Genomic DNA, 20,020 nt, shown 5'->3' with positions numbered 1-20,020 from the left:
CATTGCAATTCCTGTACCTTGAAGACAGGCAAATCCTGGAATACAATTCAAATCCTAAGAAGGTACCGAGGATGCAATTCTCCGATAAAAGATCTGTGCATTTTTGACTCTAGGGAAAAGGGTTTTAGTTTTGTTTTGCTTGCGGGCTCAATCCTGTTGCTATAAAATAGGTCATTGAGTTGTTCTTGTCCTCTGTAAATTATTCTGAAAATGTAACTATATTTAAACTGCATTGGTTTCTTATTAACCTTTTATCGAAATGATGAATTCATTCTTACTTCTGTTTCCTTTGATGCAACCCCTTCCCCATCACAGCATCCAAGTCCATAGTAGCCAAACCAAAAGTATGTCTGATTTAGAGTATTTTGTTCAGTTTGGATATTTTGACTTTAAATTTGAAATTCACTTTGAATTCTCCCTTTACCAAAAAACCCTGTTGGTGTATACCTGTAATCTGGCCACTAAATGGTTATTTTTTATATTTTCTCCTCTCAGTAGAGACCAACATCTGACATCTAGAAACCTTTACACTGCAATTTCTTGTGTGAACAGAAATCTCAGTACCAGAATGAAAACACATCCTTGCAGGCCAGACGTGCCCTAAAGGCAATAAACACACTTAGTGGAATTAAATGAAAAGGAATAAAATCAGATTCGTCTCACATAGAAAACTGGCCCTTAAGGAAAAACTCACTGCTAGAGAACTATAGCTCTCTCCTACTGATAGCTGAAGCCCTTGTGGATGTCGGCTTGACCGCCAGGGGCTTTGCCATCCTTTTTTATTAAAGCTGCGTCTCATGAAATAGATACTTTAATAAAACAGGACTACGGGGGACTAAACACCCCTAAAGCACTTCAGCGACCAAATACGAGGGTCTCCTGAGTCTGGACTGGCTCTCTAATGGAAGTGATTGGTTTCTCTCTCTCTTCGGTGCTATGAATCATTAGGAGGATTAGAGGAGACAAAATGTTCTCTTTATATTGATGCTTTGTTTGGATTGTCATTGGGGTTTTTTTTTGAGAGGGGGGGAGGGGTGGCGGCCTTATTATATGTACTGGCAAATCATATTCCTTTTAGTTCAAGTGTTAACATATTCAGAAAAATGTGTTTATCTACTGAATAAGCTGTGCTTGTATTTCAAACAATTCTAATTCTGCAATAAAAATCACTTTTAATATCTACATTCTCCCCCCCCCCCCCCCCCCCCCAGTTCACTTTCCTTTGTATATGTATACAGGGAGTGCAGAATTATTAGGCAAGTTGTATTTTTGAGGATTCATTTTATTATTGAACAACAACCATGTTCTCAATGAACCCAAAAAACTAATTAATATCAAAGCTGAATATTTTTGGAAGTAGTTTTTAGTTTGTTTTTAGTTTTAGCTATTTTAGGGGGATATCTGTGTGTGCAGGTGACTATTACTGTGCATAATTATTAGGCAACTTAACAAAAACAAATATATACCCATTTCAATTATTTATTTTTACCAGTGAAACCAATATAACATCTCAACAGTCACAAATATACATTTCTGACATTCAAAAACAAAACAAAAACAAATCAGTGACCAATATAGCCACCTTTCTTTGCAAGGACACTCAAAAGCCTGCCATCCATGGATTCTGTCAGTGTTTTGATCTGTTCACCATCAACATTGCGTGCAGAAGCAACCACAGCCTCCCAGACACTGTTCAGAGAGGTGTACAGTTTTCCCTCCTTGTAAATCTCACATTTGATGATGGACCACAGGTTCTCAATGGGGTTCAGATCAGGTGAACAAGGAGGCCATGTCATTAGATTTTCTTCTTTTATACCCTTTCTTGCCAGCCACGCTGTGGAGTACTTGGACGCGTGTGATGGAGCATTTTCCTGCATGAAAATCATGTTTTTCTTGAAGGATGCAGACTTCTTCCTGTACCACTGCTTGAAGAAGGTGTCTTCCAGAAACTGGCAGTAGGACTGCGAGTTGAGCTTGACTCCATCCTCAACCCGAAAAGGCCCCACAAGCTCATCTTTGATGATACCAGCCCAAACCAGTACTCCACCTCCACCTTGCTGGCGTCTGAGTCGGACTGAAGCTCTCTGCCCTTTACCAATCCAGCCACGGGCCCATCCATCTGGCTCATCAAGACTCACTCTCATTTCATCAGTCCATAAAACCTTAGAAAAATCAGTCTTGAGATATTTCTTGGCCCAGTCTTGACGTTTCAGCTTGTGTGTCTTGTTCAGTGGTGGTCGTCTTTCAGCCTTTCTTACCTTGGCCATGTCTCTGAGTATTGCACACCTTGTGCTTTTGGGCACTCTAGTGATGTTGCAGCTCTGAAATATGGCCAAACTGGTGGCAAGTGGCATCTTGGCAGCTGCACGCTTGACTTTTCTCAGTTCATGGGCAGTTATTTTGCGCCTTGGTTTTTCCACACGCTTCTTGTGACCCTGTTGACTATTTTGAATGAAACGCTTGATTGTTCGATGATCACGCTTCAGAAGCTTTGCAATTTTAAGAGTGCTGCATCCCTTTGCAAGATATCTCACTATTTTTGACTTTTCTGAGCCTGTCAAGTCCTTCTTTTGACCCATTTTGCCAAAGGAAAGGAAGTTGCCTAATAATTATGCACACCTGATATAGGGTGTTGATGTCATTAGACCACACCCCTTCTCATTACAGAGATGCACATCACCTAATATGCTTAATTGGTAGTAGGCTTTCGAGCCTATACAGCTTGGAGTAAGACAACATGCATAAAGAGGATGATGTGGTCAAAATACTCATTTGCCTAATAATTCTGCACTCCCTGTATAGTGGAACATGCTGAATATTTCTCACTTACATTTTCAGTCAACCCAGATGGAAATAATTGGCAGAGAGAGTGCTGGGCTAATTTGCTCTCAGCCAATCACCACTGTCCAGGTTGGATGAAATGGATGTTAATGTGTATGGATAAGTTCCATATTGGCAATATGTCAGAGGAGAGAGCAGTGTCTGGGTACCATGGAAAACCCAATTTTTGTCTCTAATCGCTCCAAAACTGTCTGATATAGAACGAGGTGATAACTATAAATAATTCACAGAGACGCGATACTTGGTTTTCATTTTTTCTGTCTTTTAACTCTAAAACCCATCTACAGGTATAAGATAGGCCACGATCCTGCAGGTTGGGTGACTGTGGATGAACTGACTGGAGAAGTGAAAACTGTGCAAGTACTGGACCGTGAATCTCCAGAAGTTAAGGGAAACTTGTATACAGTCGTCGTACTTGCTGTTGATGATGGTAAGAATCACCTTTACGGTCAGTAATTTATGTACTTCATCTACAGTGACATGAACTACTTCTACCGACAGTCAGTGTGCCGTCCACCCACGTGTGACCTGAACCACGTGTGCTGACAGTCAGTGTACGCTCCACCCACAGTAACCTGAACCGCGTGTGCTGACAGTCAATGACATGAATCACGTGTGCCGATAGTCAGTGCACACTTTACCTACTTTATATGTACCACATTTTCCTTTCGTGTTCTTTGTTTGAGAGCTGGATCACAACAATTCCCACTTGGTGGGTCTCTTCTAGGAACTTGCATTGAGCACCTGTGTCTGATTCTCGAAGCACACGTGACCTCATGTACCTCATACTTGGTATAAGCATCAAAACAACCTTAGCTTAGTAAAGCAGTTTTTGTCTATAGATTATGCCCCTCCAGTCTTACTTCTCAAATCTCTGCCATTTAGAAACTATTTTTTTTTTGTATCCATGCAGTCTTATCAATTTTAATAAGACCTTACTTTAGAAATGTTTATCTCGTGCTCTGTAAATTTAACTTTATTCACACACAGGAAGCTCTTGCATGGTCTAGCAAACTTATAATAAAGGGCGAAAGGAAATTCTGAATTAAACAGACTGTGCAATAAAGTAAGTGTAAACTTTAGAGGACTCTTTACAGGAAGTATTTAGCAAGGCTGCGCAAGTCAAATGAAGGGAGGTGTGCATAGAGCTGCATAAACAAAGTAATTTAACTCCTAAATGGTAGAGACTGCAGGGGCATCACATATACACTAACACTGCTTCATTAAGCTAAAGTTCTTTGGTCACTATAGTGTTCCTTTAATTAGGACACATTCCATATCATTTTGGAGCTTTATTTACAAAAAAGAGGAATATCATCTGGATTTTAACGAGATTGGTCTGTTACTTGTGTGGGTCTTCAGTGATTGCAACAGGCTCTACAAGGAGCAGCCCCCCGTAAGTTTACTGTAGTCACTTTGTCTCAGTGCAGCAGAGGCCCCTTATAGTTGCAAATAATCTAATTTATGTGTTTGCAAAATTAATGTTACTGTTCATTATGGAACACTTAAAAATCACTGAGTTAATATTCCCAATGAAGTATAGCTTGCTGGGCCAAGCCATGAATGTCATTTGGGGCAAGGACACAAAAAGATAAAGCAGCATTGAAGTGCAATGAAATTAAACCAGTTTTCTCTGCGTTGTGAATATATTTAAGTAATCCCACCAGGAAAAAATATTGAATGATGAATCAACCTCTGCCATTCTAGCCGTGGTAAAGATTGATTGTGGCATACTGCGCACTGTGTCCACACCGTTCTCTTCTTTCTGTCCAGGGGAGCCGCCACAAACAGGAAGCAGCACTGTGAGTCTCTACTTGTCTGACCTTAATGACAACATACCAAAACTAGTTACCCCGTACGTGGAACAGTGCGAGAGTCTCAGCAAGCAGCCATTCACTGTGAAGGCAGAGGACAGCGACATAGATCCTTTCTCGGGGCCATTCACATTTGAACTAGGGGATACTTCTCGAGCTTTACAGGAGACCTGGAAAGTTGGAAGGAGCACAGGTTGGTTTTAATGCCTATGTATATTGGTGTTTGGAATGTGTGTGAATGGGAGGGTTGTTCATGGAAGTTATATTTTACTTTTTAATATATTGCGGATCAGCTTTTGGAGACATGGAGTGGATTTTGTTTCTGGTATGAGTTCTTAAAAAAAAGATATATTCATTGCACCTTGCAAAAAACACATGAGTGTGACATGCTTGGGCGAAAATCAGACAAACATTTCACACCCTTACTTCAGAGCTTCTCGAGAAAGGAGAATGTGGTTCTGGGGCTTTTCAGTGCCTGAACATGTCACATCTATGAATCCGTAAAAAGGAACTATGCTGACACTGTTTGCAACTGTAGATACTTTTACATCAGGTGTGGAAAGGAAATAGATTTGTTTTTAAATGATGTATATACAAAAGGTAGGGGAAGTTGTTTTTGTGGGGGCGGGGGGGTTGTGGTTTACTGTGAAAAAAATCTTTCAGTCATTTACATTAATCTGCAGTTAGACAGTGTTTGCTAAAGTGTAACATGAATAAAAGAGGACACACATAAATCAAAGTGCAGATTTGTATAGAAATTGTAAATTTTACAAATTAACCTTGTTACATCCACCTGGCTGTCAATCAGATAATTGGTCCTGTTACTTCCTGGTTTGGTTAGCTCAGTTAAGCTAAACTCTAGATGCAGTAATTGCCAAGAGCACCTGCCTTGTAAAGACTTCTCATTGAGCTGTATTGGGAAGTCTGTGATTGGACAGCCACACAAAGTCTGGGCGGGTAAGAAGGGGAGGGCTTGTAAAGGTTGCAGACATGATCTGCAGCTTTTACAAGCTGGTTTCAGATATACCACCAAAAAATAAAATTTATAATTAAATGGATGTATGGGGTGCATTTATTAAACAGCCATTTGTATTTTGGCAGTGAAGTGTCACGTTAGATTCTGTGCCTTTCTGCCACCCCAGTGTACATTCCTGTTTCCTTATTTTCAGGAGATTCAGTCGCACTCTCAATGCTTCAGAATATGCCACGGGGGAACTACACCGTGCCTCTGACCATATTGGACAGACAGGGCTCTGGCAGCACGCAAACGCTACATGTCCGGATTTGTGCCTGTCCAGATGGGGTAACCTGCGAAAAGATGAAACCTCCTGAACATTACATGGGTGGACGGGCTATTGGAATTATATTCGCAGCCTTACTTCTGTTTTTGTGTAAGTGTTACTTTTTGTTCAGTTTGTTTAATATGGGAATGATTAATGTGTAACTGTAATCCTCTTCTGGAATGACTACCTAGATAAAGATGGCTGCTAGTCAGTCTGCCCCTGTGTACACCTCATGCGTAAAGATGAAGACAATTTTGTGACATTCCTTCTCTGCCCCCCAACTGAAACACCCTCAAACAGTTCCTGTATATAGACCCGTTCTCCATATTTCACCCAGACACAAGATTACTGGTGGTTGCTGTAGATGCCCAAATCTCTAATATTCCCCCAGCCATAAGGCTGACTGCAGAAATCCTAATCCTGCCCCACAATCAAAACCAATAGTGGGTTCATGCAGAGCCTCTCATCCCCTCCACCCACACCCCTATGAGATTACCAATGGGTAAATGCCATGGCCTTAATCCAATATCCCACCGACCCTCCACCGTAAGACCACCAGTGAGTACATGCAGGCGCCAAAATATCCCTCAGCCAAGAGATTACCATTGAGTATGTGCCAAGGATCTAATTGCACTGTTGTTTCTGTTTGACTTTCCATTAGTGGCCCTATGTCTGCTAATGTGCTTTGTGTGTAGCTCTGGGAAGAAGCAACGTGGAGCCTTCTTGCCGTATGATGAGGGAAACCAAACTCTGATAAAGTATAACGAAGAGGGTGGAAGCGTCCTTTCTCAGGTAAATCCACAGCTTGAATACCATCACAGAGCAGTGTACTAGTCTAGGGCCACACCATGTAAGGATGCCTAGCAGTGAATCAGGTTCTCCTGGTCATAGATCACCTCTCTTCACACTGTTAAACAATATTTTATTATTGTCGTCATTTCTATAGCACAAACATATGCTGCAATTCTTTTAAATGTGGGGATCCAACAGAAGAAAAAAAAAAAAAAAACTTGCAAGTGTTAACAAGAAGTTTGTTATTGAGGGTGCTGCTCCCCCTAGAAAAATGAAAACTCAACTGATTTGCTTGGGAATCTTTTCTTGATTATTGAATTGCTTTACTTCTTGTAGGATTGAATTCCACATTGCTCCTGTCGGCGTGCCGCAGTGTATGGATTCCACATTGCGCCTGTCGGCATGCTGCAGTGAATGGATTCCACTTTGCGCCTGTCGGCATGCTGCAGTGTATGGATTCCACATTGCGCCTGTCGGTGTGCTGCGGTGTATGGATTCCGCGTTCCACCTGTCGGCGTGCCGCAGTGTATGGATTCCACATTCCGCCTGTCGGCGCGCCGCAGTGTATGGATTCCACATTGCGCCTGCCGCAGTGTATGGAGTCTACGTGCCGCAGTGTATGGAGTCCACATTGCGCCTGTCGGCATGCCGCAGTGTATGGATTCCACATTGCGCCTGCCGCAGTGTATGGAGTCTACGTGCCGCAGTGTATGGAGTCCACTTTCCGCCTGTCGGAATGCCGCAGTGAATGGATTCCACATACCGCCTGTTGGCATGCCGCAGTGATGACTTTCCAGGAAAACATGCTTGATCTGGCACTGCAGCGGTCTATAGCCACAATAACTGCCATCTTTTACATTTATTTTTAAACTTGTTTTCTTAACTGGAAAATAGCAGAGTGTCCAAAGGGCTCACATCTTACAATATGTTCCTACATAGCTGGAAGTGCTAAGAACTGTGGATAGGGTCTGTGATACCTTAAAGGAACACTACATTGTTTAAATAACCCCACAGAAGGCATTGAAGTGTTACATGCATGTGTGAAGGACCGCCTGCCACCACGAGTGGGTGCCTCCGTCGAACGATGCTCCTAGTGCTCGCCAAGGACCATCAACACAGCACTCAGCACCATAACCACCGCAAACCCCACTAACCGCCGCAGCTTGGTTGGGGTTTCGCCATCCTCCACCCACCCTGGACCCAAGACCAGGCTCCAGCTTCCAGTGGGTGAACCTCTCCTTAGTCCAGAGAGCGAAACAGGAACAGCTCTTACAAGAGCTAGTGATTATACTCTGGGGAGTATAGAGATTATAGCAATCCCCAGAGTGTAGTTCTTCAATCCCCCAAACATGAGCCAAGACTTCATGAAGGGTAGAACAAGTCTGTTTAATGCAAGCCAGCACTCACAATTTATACAATTCCTCAAGCCAGAGGCACACTCCGTGGACCTAATGGAACACAGACACACAAACCAATCAGAACAATACAACAATGTCCGACACTCCCACATACAGCACACCAGCCCTGCCCTCTGCCTGTGATACAATTAACAAAGACAATGGGCTAACTCAATTAACTCTAAGCAGAAAAATAACATTCATTTTTACAAACCCCAAAAAGTACCCCAAAATACAACATATCCCCGCATCCCCACAACACATCTCCTGATAGCCCCGATCTGGGTGAACAACATATCCAAAAATCCCCCAGATCGGTTCAGGGGTTCAGGAATTTCCTGGAAGTCTTATTTTTGCCCCACCGTGCACATGGTCCCATGCCCAAAACAGTTCCACACACTCAACGGCAAAACACTGCTGGACAATTTAAAATGGCCGCCGCCACATGTTTGAATCTGTTCCAGTTAAAAGTCCAAGGGGCAGAAACAGTGCCTTTAAAATCCAATATGCCCAAATAGTGTTTTTAAAGGGCGATATTTCCCTGGGGCCATAGTCACAGGGCAAGAGGCAGAGCAGGCCTCTCCAAATCCCAGTGATGAATGTGCTTTCGTCACAGCTTTCTTTAGTGTTATATGAAGTGCTTTGTGCGTCTAGGGCACAACTGGGAATTTTTTTTTTATTTTATGGGCTCACTACAATCATGTTGAAACCTACATTGCAGCCATTCCTCTAGCCCTGTAATGACGACACAGCAGTATCAATGATCTAAACTGATGTGTGTGTGATTGTTTACAGACAAGCCCTGCTGTACTTGTTGCCAATGGAAACGGTAATATGGAGTTTATGACCAAGGTAAGCATTTATCACCGAGTGCATGCATACACTTGGAATTATGGCACATTGCGTATTGGAATAGCATGATGTCCCTATTCTTGCAGGAAGCAGTCTTTACAGATAAAATGATCTTTTAATCTACACTTTGTTAACATATTCTGTGACACGTTGCACAGGTAACTCACACATTCTGAATTGTATTAAAAGCCTAATGGCAAAGTTGAGGCTAAATTAGCTGGAAAATTTATACTACTTTGAAATCTGAGGCTAAAACCGCCAAGCTCTGCATTTTGCGGTTTGCTACAATCCTGAAATTCATGTATAATCTCAATGATTACATACGTGAAAGTGATCGGATATCGACATACCGTTTACATTTTCACTTTAAATTAAAGTGGATTTATAAGTGTTTACAGGTGGTTCACACATTGGGCAAACCAGCGCCATTTATAGACAGGCTGTAAAAAGCTAATAAAGGCATACTAAAACACTCATTGTTTGTTTAACACGGCTTTTCATTTATTTATTTTTTAGGATAAAGGTGCAGTTGGACATCCTGCTCCAATGCAACGGGTGCAGAGTGAATTCTGGGAAAGAGTGAGTGTCTGCTGTAATAAAGATTGCTCTGTCGATCAGGCCATATTTTGGGGTTATGCTGTCCAGGAGGAGATTTTGTATATTATATTAAGTTCTTACCACACTCTGGACAATGTTAAAATTCCGTTAAAGGAATTTGTAGACTTTGGAAGGGTAAAGGGGTGTGAAATTACATGCACTCTATGAAATATAGAGCAGATGGCAGCTAACATGGTTATCCACTAAACTTTGGATTTTTGCTAATTGGTGGTAAAAATTGATGATTGGAACATTTTCTACTGTAGTTACAGCCTGACTATTTTTGCCACAGTTTTAGTGAATAACGGGTTGTGTTCAGAATTCTGCCACATTCGCATGCACTTTCCACCCTACAGAGACAATCCAAGCGCTGTAAACATCTAGTGGTAGTTATGGTGGAAGGAAGCTATTGAAAAGTTATAGGAAGTAAAAAGTTTGATATTAAATTGTCACAGGTTAATGAGTCACTCCACTGCCCAGGAAGAAGGAAAAAAAAAAAGCCCCAACCTGACTTTCTGTGGCTGTCCAATCTTTCCATGTGCTCCAGATAATTGCTGCCTCTTGAATTTGGCTCCACTGAGCTAACCAAACCAGGAAGTAATAGGACCTGGTGTCTAACAGCTAGAAGTGGGGGAGGGCGGATGAAACTAGGTTAAATTATTTAAAAGTGCCAATTTCTATTGAAATCTGCTCTTGTAAGATTAAAGAGGGGGCACAGAGCTGCACATATAGACTCCTTCCACTTTAACCATTGCAGGGATACAATGAGCAGTTATGTTGGAGAGTAGTTTTAAGGTTTGCCTTGATTAGTTCTATGAATGAAGTTGTGTAACCTGGACTACAGAGTCAGGACCACAGAGTTTTTTTTATTTTTTATTATTAATTCCTGGAGGATGTAAAGTTTCAAGATTTATATGAAGTTATCTAAAATACAGACTGGTTTATTAAACTATAATTAATGTAGGTGTTATGTGTAAAGGTCTTAACCTATTCGAATTATGCTGCCCTGATGTTTTAGGTGTGAATTTACACTATGCCAGCCATTCTATTGAGACCAGGCGTGAATTTACACTATCCCAGCCATCGAGACTAGGCGTGAATTTACACTATGCCAGCCATCGAGACTAGGCATGAATTTACACTATGCCAGCCATCGAGACTAGGCATGAATTCACACTGTGCCAACCATTATATAGAGATCTTGAGATATGGCTAACTGTTAATCTTTATTACAGAATGGGGCAGGAATGTTTGCAGCTGGCTCAAAGCAAACCCCTCAGAGTGTGACACAGGTAATGCCAATCTCACATCTAGCACTGTGCTGGCCTTATACTAAAATTCAAGCTGAACCCACCACATACAGACCATTTTAGATAATTATAAAGTCTGGTAATTACTACCTGTAGAGAGACTGAACCAAGCAGCTTCCACCACAAAGAAGGAACAAATTATTATTGCCCCTTCTGGTACACCCATACTAATCCTGAACCAATTGGATTCCAGCAAAGAGAATCTATAATGAACTTAAAGTGGGAATAAATGTTCAGGAAATCTGGTAACAGGCATATGAAAACAAGCTGTTAATGCACCCAGGAGAGTGAAGGCATAAAATAAAGAGGTTTTTACCTTGTGTACAGGAAGTGTGTGAGCCTGGTGTTGCATAGGTTATAGCTAAACACACCTATCCAGTATTTACAATTATTCCATTATTATTATTTTAATAGCAAGATCTACTTTGTGAAACATAAGAGTAAGAGCGCACTGTCTGCGTGCTTTCCTCGTGTGATGCAAGGGCGCATTAGTGTTGTGTATTGAGATTGGAAGGGTTTTTGCAATCACCAGTGAGTGGGAAAGTCCACCGGTTTCCATGACAAGTATAAAACAAGATTTATAAAACAAACAAAAAACACAACACCCTCTTTGTTCACACGGTCGCTGGCAGGTTACGACAGGGTTCCATAATAATAATAGTAAAATGCAATGGATCAGTATCACAGAGCTCCACAGCAATAAAACCCACATGTTTATTTCATAAACGGTAAACCAGAAAAATTCTACTAGTTGCGGTTTGAATCTTTTTAGTTTAAATTTAGAAACTGGCATTTTCTTTGCACTTCAGCTTGTAGTCAGTGCCCATATTACATTCAGCCAGCCATTCTTGTATCCTAGTTTAAGCCATCTTTAAATGATAGGAGTGTGTAGGCTTGATGTAAAGTCTGCCCAGTGGGTGAATTGAAGATTCCTTGTATCTGCATTTACTGCAATATCTTAAAATGTTCTCTATTCATTCTCTGCCTGTCTTATTGCAGACCACACAAAATGAAGTGTACGGTCAGGTGAGTCCAGAAGGTTTTTTTACTAAGAGGATGAATGTACAGTCTGTTTGGTCCCATCAAGTTGGTTTCTCCCACCCCCGATCCTCCCAGCCATGATTCCTTTAGTGAAGATTTGGTATAGTGTACATTCATGGATTTCCCTTATAGGTTGGAAACACTCAATTTCCCGTGCCTGCAGCCGAACACACAAAAAACACTGCACATAAATTTGACATTTCTGAATGGTCTTGAATCAATTGCTTAATTTTATAAAAGTTGCTTTAAAAACCCTAAAACAAAAAACGGCCATTTGTTCGAATTAATGAGTTAATAATTTTATTACAGAGCCCTGGACTCAAATCACAAATGGAGAACAACAGCTACACTCTGGTGAGTATGTACAAACACAGTATGACTCATGCTGGACCTACTGGGTTACAATCCAAGAGCCTAACGACATAAAATTGCATTTAAAGAATTTACACCAAAGCAAATCAATTATTAAATCTTATTAAAGATACAAAGTATTTAATATTAAAAATACAAAGATGAAATGGTCTTTTAAAATAGTTTGAACTTGGGTCGAAACATAGGTCTGGATTTTTATGTTCAGTTCTGGATTCCAGCCATTCGTACTTAAATAACCCGGTTCGTTTTAACAAGACATATTGTAACACGTGTTTTCACTGCGTTTCCTTAAAGGGAAACTCCAGTGCCAGGAAAACGAGGAGGGTCCCTCTCCCTCCCACCCCCCAATCCCCAGTTACTGAAGGGGTGAAAACCCCTTAAGTCACTTACCTGAGGCAGCGGCGATGTCTCTCGCCGCTGTCTCCTCCTCCGCGCCGCTCCTCCTCTGTATTGCATCGGCCGGTGGGCGAGACTGATCCCGCCCACCGGCCGAGGAGACCTAATGCGCATTAGCGCTCCCCATAGGAAAGCATTGAAAAATAATTTCAATGCTTTCCTATGGGGAAATGAGCGACGCTGGAGGTCCTCACACAGCGTGAGGACGTCCAGCGACGCTCTAGCACAGGTTTCCTGTGCTATGAAGGAGGAAGTGACCTCTAGTGGCTGTCTAGTAGACAGCCACTAGAGGTGGAGTTAACTCTGCAATGTAATTGTTGCAGTTTATAAAAAATTGCAATAATTACACTTGCAAGGTTAAGAGTAGTGGGAGTGGGCACCCAGACCACTCCAATGGGCAGAAGTGGTCTGGGTGCCTGGAGTGTCCCTTTAACTTTGGAATAAAATAGCATATGTAGCATAAAGTTACACAAGCCCCATGACATAGTAAAGCAGACATAACCTGGTCTGAAACCTCCCATGTTTAGCAAAATACCTACATGTGAAGAACGTACGGGCATTGTTCCGGGATGCTTCAAACACAGATATTCGGTAACACTTCTCTCCACTCCCAGCAGCCTCAGGCATGCGTGTGAGGTAGGGTTACTTTCCAGGAGCCTCGTCGTGTGTAAATATTCACCCATCATTTAATGATTCAATTTGTTTACATTTTATTTATGTGGTGAACAGACTTGAACATCCATTGACAGGGACCGTTATATAAAAATGTATTTAAAGAGATATCCTGTCTACTCTTCTACTAGTCAGTTATGTGAAAAAAACACCTACTGAAAACAGTTTTCTGATCACCTTGTGCTTTAAAAACACTTTTATTAACAAAGTCACATTCCATATTAAATACAAGAAATGCATAAGCCATTGATAAGGGTGCAATATGAGTGACTGAAAAATTACACATGTACAGCTCAGATTGATTTAATTATATGTATCTTGTGATGTATTTGTTTCACAGAACAGCAAATATCTGAAGAGCGGGTCAATAAGAAATGCCGGTCTTGATATCTTCGTAGAGAGAGTTGGGGAAATGTTAAACCATGTAAGTCACCTAGTACCATGGTCCAAATATACCGGGTTAGTAATGAGCTGTATCCCAGATATACAGGGTTAGTAAATAGCTGTATCCCAGATATACAGGGTTAGTAAAGAGCTATATCCCAGATATACAGGGTTAGTAAAGAGCTATATCCCAGATATACAGGGTTAGTAAAGAGCTGTATCCCAGATATACAGGGTTAGTAAAGAGCTATATCCCAGATATACAGGGTTAGTAAATAGCTGTATCCCAGATATACAGGGTTAGTAAAGAGCTATATCCCAGATATACAGGGTTAGTAAAGAGCTATATCCCAGATATACAGGGTTAGTAAAGAGCTATATCCCAGATATACAGGGTTAGTAAAGAGCTATATCCCAGATATACAGGGTTAGTAAAGAGCTATATCCCAGATATACAGGGTTAGTAAAGAGCTATAGCCCAGATATACAGGGTTAGTAAATAGCTATAGCCCAGATATACAGGGTTAGTAAAGAGCTATATCCCAGATATACAGGGTTAGTAAAGAGCTATATCCCAGATATACAGGGTTAGTAAAGAGCTGTATCCCAGATATACAGGGTTAGTAAATAGCTGTATCCCAGATATACAGGGTTAGTAAAGAGCTATATCCCAGATATACAGGGTTAGTAAAGAGCTATATCCCAGATATACAGGGTTAGTAAAGAGCTGTATCCCAGATATACAGGGTTAGTAAAGAGCTATATCCCAGATATACAGGGTTAGTAAAGAGCTATATCCCAGATATACAGGGTTAGTAAATAGCTGTATCCCAGATATACAGGGTTAGTAAAGAGCTATATCCCAGATATACAGGGTTAGTAAAGAGCTATATCCCAGATATACAGGGTTAGTAAAGAGCTATATCCCAGATATACAGGGTTAGTAAAGAGCTATATCCCAGATATACAGGGTTAGTAAAGAGCTATAGCCCAGATATACAGGGTTAGTAAATAGCTATAGCCCAGATATACAGGGTTAGTAAAGAGCTATATCCCAGATATACAGGGTTAGTAAAGAGCTGTATCCCAGATATACAGGGTTAGTAAAGAGCTATATCCCAGATATACAGGGTTAGTAAAGAGCTGTATCCCAGATATACAGGGTTAGTAAAGAGCTATATCTCAGATATACAGGATTAGTAAAGAGCTATATCCCAGATATACAGGGTTAGTAAATAGCTATATCCCAGATATACAGGGTTAGTAAAGAGCTATATCCCAGATATACAGGGTTAGTAAATAGCCGTATCCCAGATATACAGGGTTAGTAAATAGCTGTATCCCAGATATACAGGGTTAGTAAATAGCCATATCCCAGATATACAGGGTTAGTAAAGAGCCATATCCCAGATATACAGGGTTAGTAAATAGCCGAGCTGTATCCCAGATATACAGGGTTAGTAAATAGCTGTATCCCAGATATACAGGGTTAGTAAATAGCCATATCCCAGATATACAGGGTTAGTAAATAGCCGAGCTGTATCCCAGATATACAGGGTTAGTAAATAGCTGTATCCCAGATATACAGGGTTAGTAAAGAGCTATATCCCAGATATACAGGGTTAGTAAATAGCTATATCCAGATATACAGGGTTAGTAAAGAGCTGTATCCCAGATATACAGGGTTAGTAAAGAGCTGTATCCCAGATATACAGGGTTAGTAAAGAGCTATATCCCAGATATACAGGGTTAGTAAAGAGCTGTATCCCAGATATACAGGGTTAGTAAATAGCTGTATCCCAGATATACAGGGTTAGTAAAGAGCTATATCCCAGATATACAGGGTTAGTAAATAGCTATATCCAGATATACAGGGTTAGTAAAGAGCTATATCCCAGATATACAGGGTTAGTAAATAGCTGTATCCCAGATATACAGGGTTAGTAAATAGCCATATCCCAGATATACAGGGTTAGTAAATAGCCATATCCCAGATATACAGGGTTAGTAAATAGCCAAGCTGTATCCCAGATATACAGGGTTAGTAAATAGCTGTATCCCAGATATACAGGGTTAGTAAATAGCTGTATCCCAGATATACAGGGTTAGTAAATAGCTATATCCAGATATACAGGGTTAGTAAAGAGCTGTATCCCAGATATACAGGGTTAGTAAAGAGCTGTATCCCAGATATACAGGGTTAGTAAAGAGCTATATCCCAGATATACAGGGTTAGTAAAGAGCTGTATCCCAGATATACAGGGTTAGTAAATAGCTGTATCCCAGATATACAGGGTTAGTAAAGAGCTATATCCCAGATATACAGGGTTAGTAAAGAGCTATATCCCAGATATACAGGGTTAGTAAATAGCTATATCCAGATATACAGGGTTAGTAAATAGCCATATCCCAGATATACAGGGTTAGTAAAGAGCTGTATCCCAGATATACAGGGTTAGTAAATAGCAGAGCTGAGATTTACTGGTATCATGCTTTCATAAACATATGGATATAGATCCCTGGTAATTTGTGTTGCTCAGACCCATGGAGGGCTCCCCCTTACATACACAAGGATTGTTTAATAAAATTACCTTAGCAACAATATATAGAGAGGTCATACGCAGACAGACAAACTCACTACGCAAGTCCAGGATGCTCTAAAAAAAAAAATTTTTTAAAAAAAATCATAAAGTATGGCAGTCGCAGGAAGAATAGTGTGACAGACATATTCAACCCTATTTGCAGTTTCAAAGACTGGTGTATGACAGTGGTAGCTCCCGCGGAAGGGTTCTCTTACACCCCTCATTTTTATTTTTCCCTTTTCTATATTAAAAAATAATAATAATAATAATCTAGAGGTGTATATGTTTGTGAAATAATGTGATGTGTACCATGCAGATATTTTTTATTCTGATAATAGAATACATTGAAAGGTTATGTACGTGAGCAGTTTATAACTTGCACAAACATTACTGCACTGGAGGGTATTCTGCAGCTAGTCTCTACAGGTGTTATATTGGTCTGTACCTACAGCACTGTCAGCATTTAAAACTGGCACATGGAAAGTTCGTCACAGTAACGCTTGGAGACTCATATTGATGTCACAACTGCAACAGCATATCATTGACGACCACAATTTAATTTCCTAGCTGTGAGAGTCCGGTTTATTTTTCCCCAGACACTGAATAGATGAAGTCTGAAAAAACTGACCAATATAGTAGATTTACCGATCGGTCATTTGCAATATTTTAGTACCAGTGACAGGAGACTCGTATTTAGAAAGCATTAATATACCAGTCATCTTTGTAGAAAGAAACTACCCTCTGAGTGTTTTCAATTTGTTGGGGAGTTCAAAACAAGACGGGCATTTTATAAAGGATCATGAAGGTATAGCCAGAGGGCAGCAGTTGAATAAATTAAGACAGTTTCACATGCTGGGTTATTATTGGTAAGATTACTCACTAGGCGAATTTGTGTATGGCTTTGAGATTTTATTGTAAACACAACAGTAGAATGCATGGCTATAGGATTGTAGGCGCGTTAACAGTAAAGATACCTGGCTGGTTACTATTACAACACCCTCCAACGTGTACAGCATCTCTACTCAGGCAGGTCTATCTATACAGTGCTATTAGGTGCTTTGGACTGACGTATCTGTTCATTTCTCTCTCCAGAGGCTACAGGGATTTTTGGATGTGGATGACATGACTTACCACCCTCGTACTTACAGCTATGAAGGGGAGCTACAGAGGGCCGGCTCGGTTGGCTCATTTTCCATCCCAGACAGTGACAGTGACAATGATCTGACTTTCCTGGACGATTTGGACCCAAAGTTCTCAACATTGGGGGAAATTTGCCAAATAAAGTGAAGGCGCCACTTCTCATATGCTATTTTTTATTCTGCTTCAGGGAGGGGGCTCTGTCAGATAATGCACTGAAAATGTCTGGGGCAAAAAAGGTTAAACACAGACTGTACCTAAAAGTACAGAGAATTTTTTTTAATTTTATTTTTTTAAATATAACTAAAACTCAGAGCCCTAGAACGTGAGCTATGTGTAGCAAGCGATGGCTGCATGACTGGTCTTATAGGACACTATGTACTGTTTGCATGGCGTCTGCAGATAAACCATCTGTGGATTCCAGCAGACCTTTTTAATAATGTTTCTCCAGGAAATGGACAAATCCAGCAACTGCACAAGAAGAAAGCTCTGGAAAATTGAGTGCACACTTTAAACCTGCATTTAATGCATAATAGACACAAAGTGACCTCAACAGGCCAGTTAAGAAATCAGAGGACGGGTATGTCAAGAGTCTGCTTTGGAAAAGAATCTGCGCAAAGCTAGAGATTGAAAAATCAAAAACAAGACACATGGTTAAAAATAAATAAACAGATGCCAGACAGTCTGCATAGCAGCCCTCTAGGGGCAAATATAGTTTATTCACAATGGTGTCCAACACCAAGTGGGTAAACAGGGCACATACCGGCATTTGAGAGATTCAATTCCTACGTGTACATAGTGTTAAACGAAAACATTTTATATACACAGATTATATTTTTGAATTTAAAGATTCTGAATATAAAGTATTCCAAAATGCAGGATCTCAGCGGCTGTCCTGTATGACGTCTGAGGAATATACTGAATTTGGTTTATTTTTACTTTTTCACTGTAAGTGTGGACAAATATTTTAAATAAATGTTTAAAATCGATTTGAGTTTATTTATTTGTTTAAATACATTAAAAAATACTTGATTTAAGTTTACAAGAGTTTCAAAATGTTCTATCCCAACTTTGGTATAAGCGAGGGGTTACCAACGTAGTCCTCAAGTACCCCAACTGTCCAGGATTTAGCGATTACCCAGTAGTGTCTAAAGTGTTTTATTTCCTTTCTAAAAGCACCTTAGACACAACTGGGTAATCCCTAAATCCTGGACTGCTGGGGGGTACTTGAGGACTGGGTAGGGAACCACTGGCATAAGCCATAGATTGCCTGGTTCCAATCTGAACGTTTATCTACAGTTAACTCAAAAACCTCAAAGTAAACACATTGATCTTTCAGGTAAATACACGTATAAAGTATAGTTACTGGCAGATCAAAGATTGACTCCAAGTGCAGCCACACACACTTTCAAAGTTACATGCAATGCACCCCGTCCCCAGAATACAAAAGTGGCACTTGGGGACAGTCTGTGGACAACATGTTTTACTGCTATGCCCCCAAATCTTTGAACAGTGTAGTGGTTTATAATTTGTCTGCCAACATAAAGAACTGATGGAATGTTTTTAATCATCCCCGTTATTAAGCATGATCAGTCTACAGGCAGCTTCATTATAAAACATTGCTCTCTGATCTCTAAACTGGGCTAACACACCTGTATCTTAAAATAAGACAGATATCCACTAATTAGAGCCAGCCACTCCAATGGGTATACACAGACTTACCATGCATGCAGCAGCAGCCCTGTGCTGTACCCCCAACATTCGTATACAGTAGTAGTTAAAGTCCACTTAATGCAACTTGTCAGGTATAGAGTGTGTGGTGCAGATGCTATAGTCAAAAAACAGAAACTGGCAGACTGGCAAAAATCTTCATATAAGGGAGACCGGAACAAGGAAAACAGGCACGGATTTCGAATATTTCAGTATGGGAGGGGTGGGGGGGGGAATCTAATCCTTTAATATAGGTCACTACAACACCAATAGTTTACAATGCCAGGTTGAGCAAGACTGAAGTAGAAGTAAATAATGAGAATTGGTGCAGGCACTGGCATACCTCATGGAACAAGGCCTGGCAGGAAGGGAGGAGAGATTTGTCAGTCATTATGGAGCCTCCATGTGTTCTTCCTGCCCATAGCAGGGTGTTCCATCTAATTCCTGGACGTGAATTGAGTGAGCGGCTGCTCTGTGCATACAGCACTCCTTGCAATAACTATTGGTGGGGGTTGACTGATTGGGGTAAGACATTGTGTTGCAGCCCCCACTTTGCCAACTGCCACTTTTTGTTGGAGGTTGCGCCTTAAAGTTAAACCTGTAATTCTACAATTGGTTGACATTCCGGGTCATCCGTGGTCAAGCTAAAGAATATAACTAAATATAGGGTTACCTGTGTTTACTGACAGGAGTCACTTTTGACTAAACAACTCTCATATGGGGTTTTTGAAATCATTTACAGTTTATTTGATATGCTTTTGTGAAAAAGTGAGTTTTTAATGATTTGTGAAGGAGTGGAGACTCGGTGAGCATCTAACGGAGGAGGGAAGGGAGTTCCAC

General features: G+C 40.8%; 1 protein-coding gene across 3 annotated transcripts in view; it reads left to right on the top strand.

Moving 5' to 3' along the window:
- Positions 1-17,925, top strand: part of LOC134615159 (cadherin-like protein 26) — an 86,191-nt gene extending 68,266 nt beyond the window's left edge. For 2 of the 3 annotated variants that reach the window (XM_063459614.1, XM_063459613.1), the window contains exons 10-19: positions 3,129-3,271; positions 4,615-4,848; positions 5,825-6,046; positions 6,600-6,730; positions 8,923-8,979; positions 9,496-9,558; positions 11,886-11,912; positions 12,237-12,281; positions 13,708-13,791; positions 17,426-17,925. In XM_063459614.1, the coding sequence (XP_063315684.1) occupies positions 3,129-3,271; positions 4,615-4,848; positions 5,825-6,046; positions 6,600-6,730; positions 8,923-8,979; positions 9,496-9,558; positions 11,886-11,912; positions 12,237-12,281; positions 13,708-13,791; positions 17,426-17,620 (1,201 nt within the window). In that variant the 3' untranslated portion in view covers positions 17,621-17,925. Of the gene's footprint in view, positions 1-3,128; positions 3,272-4,614; positions 4,849-5,824; positions 6,047-6,599; positions 6,731-8,922; positions 8,980-9,495; positions 9,559-10,811; positions 11,472-11,885; positions 11,913-12,236; positions 12,282-13,707; positions 13,792-17,425 lie in introns of those variants that run through there. The other variant, XM_063459615.1, reaches the window with a different exon arrangement.
- The last annotated feature ends 2,095 nt before the right edge of the window (positions 17,926-20,020 follow it).

This window comes from Pelobates fuscus, chromosome 6, assembly GCF_036172605.1.
Source record: "Pelobates fuscus isolate aPelFus1 chromosome 6, aPelFus1.pri, whole genome shotgun sequence".
Taxonomy (NCBI): domain Eukaryota; kingdom Metazoa; phylum Chordata; class Amphibia; order Anura; family Pelobatidae; genus Pelobates; species Pelobates fuscus.
The sequence above is the reverse complement of the archived record's forward strand: the minus strand, read 5'-3'. Positions and strand labels throughout refer to the sequence as shown.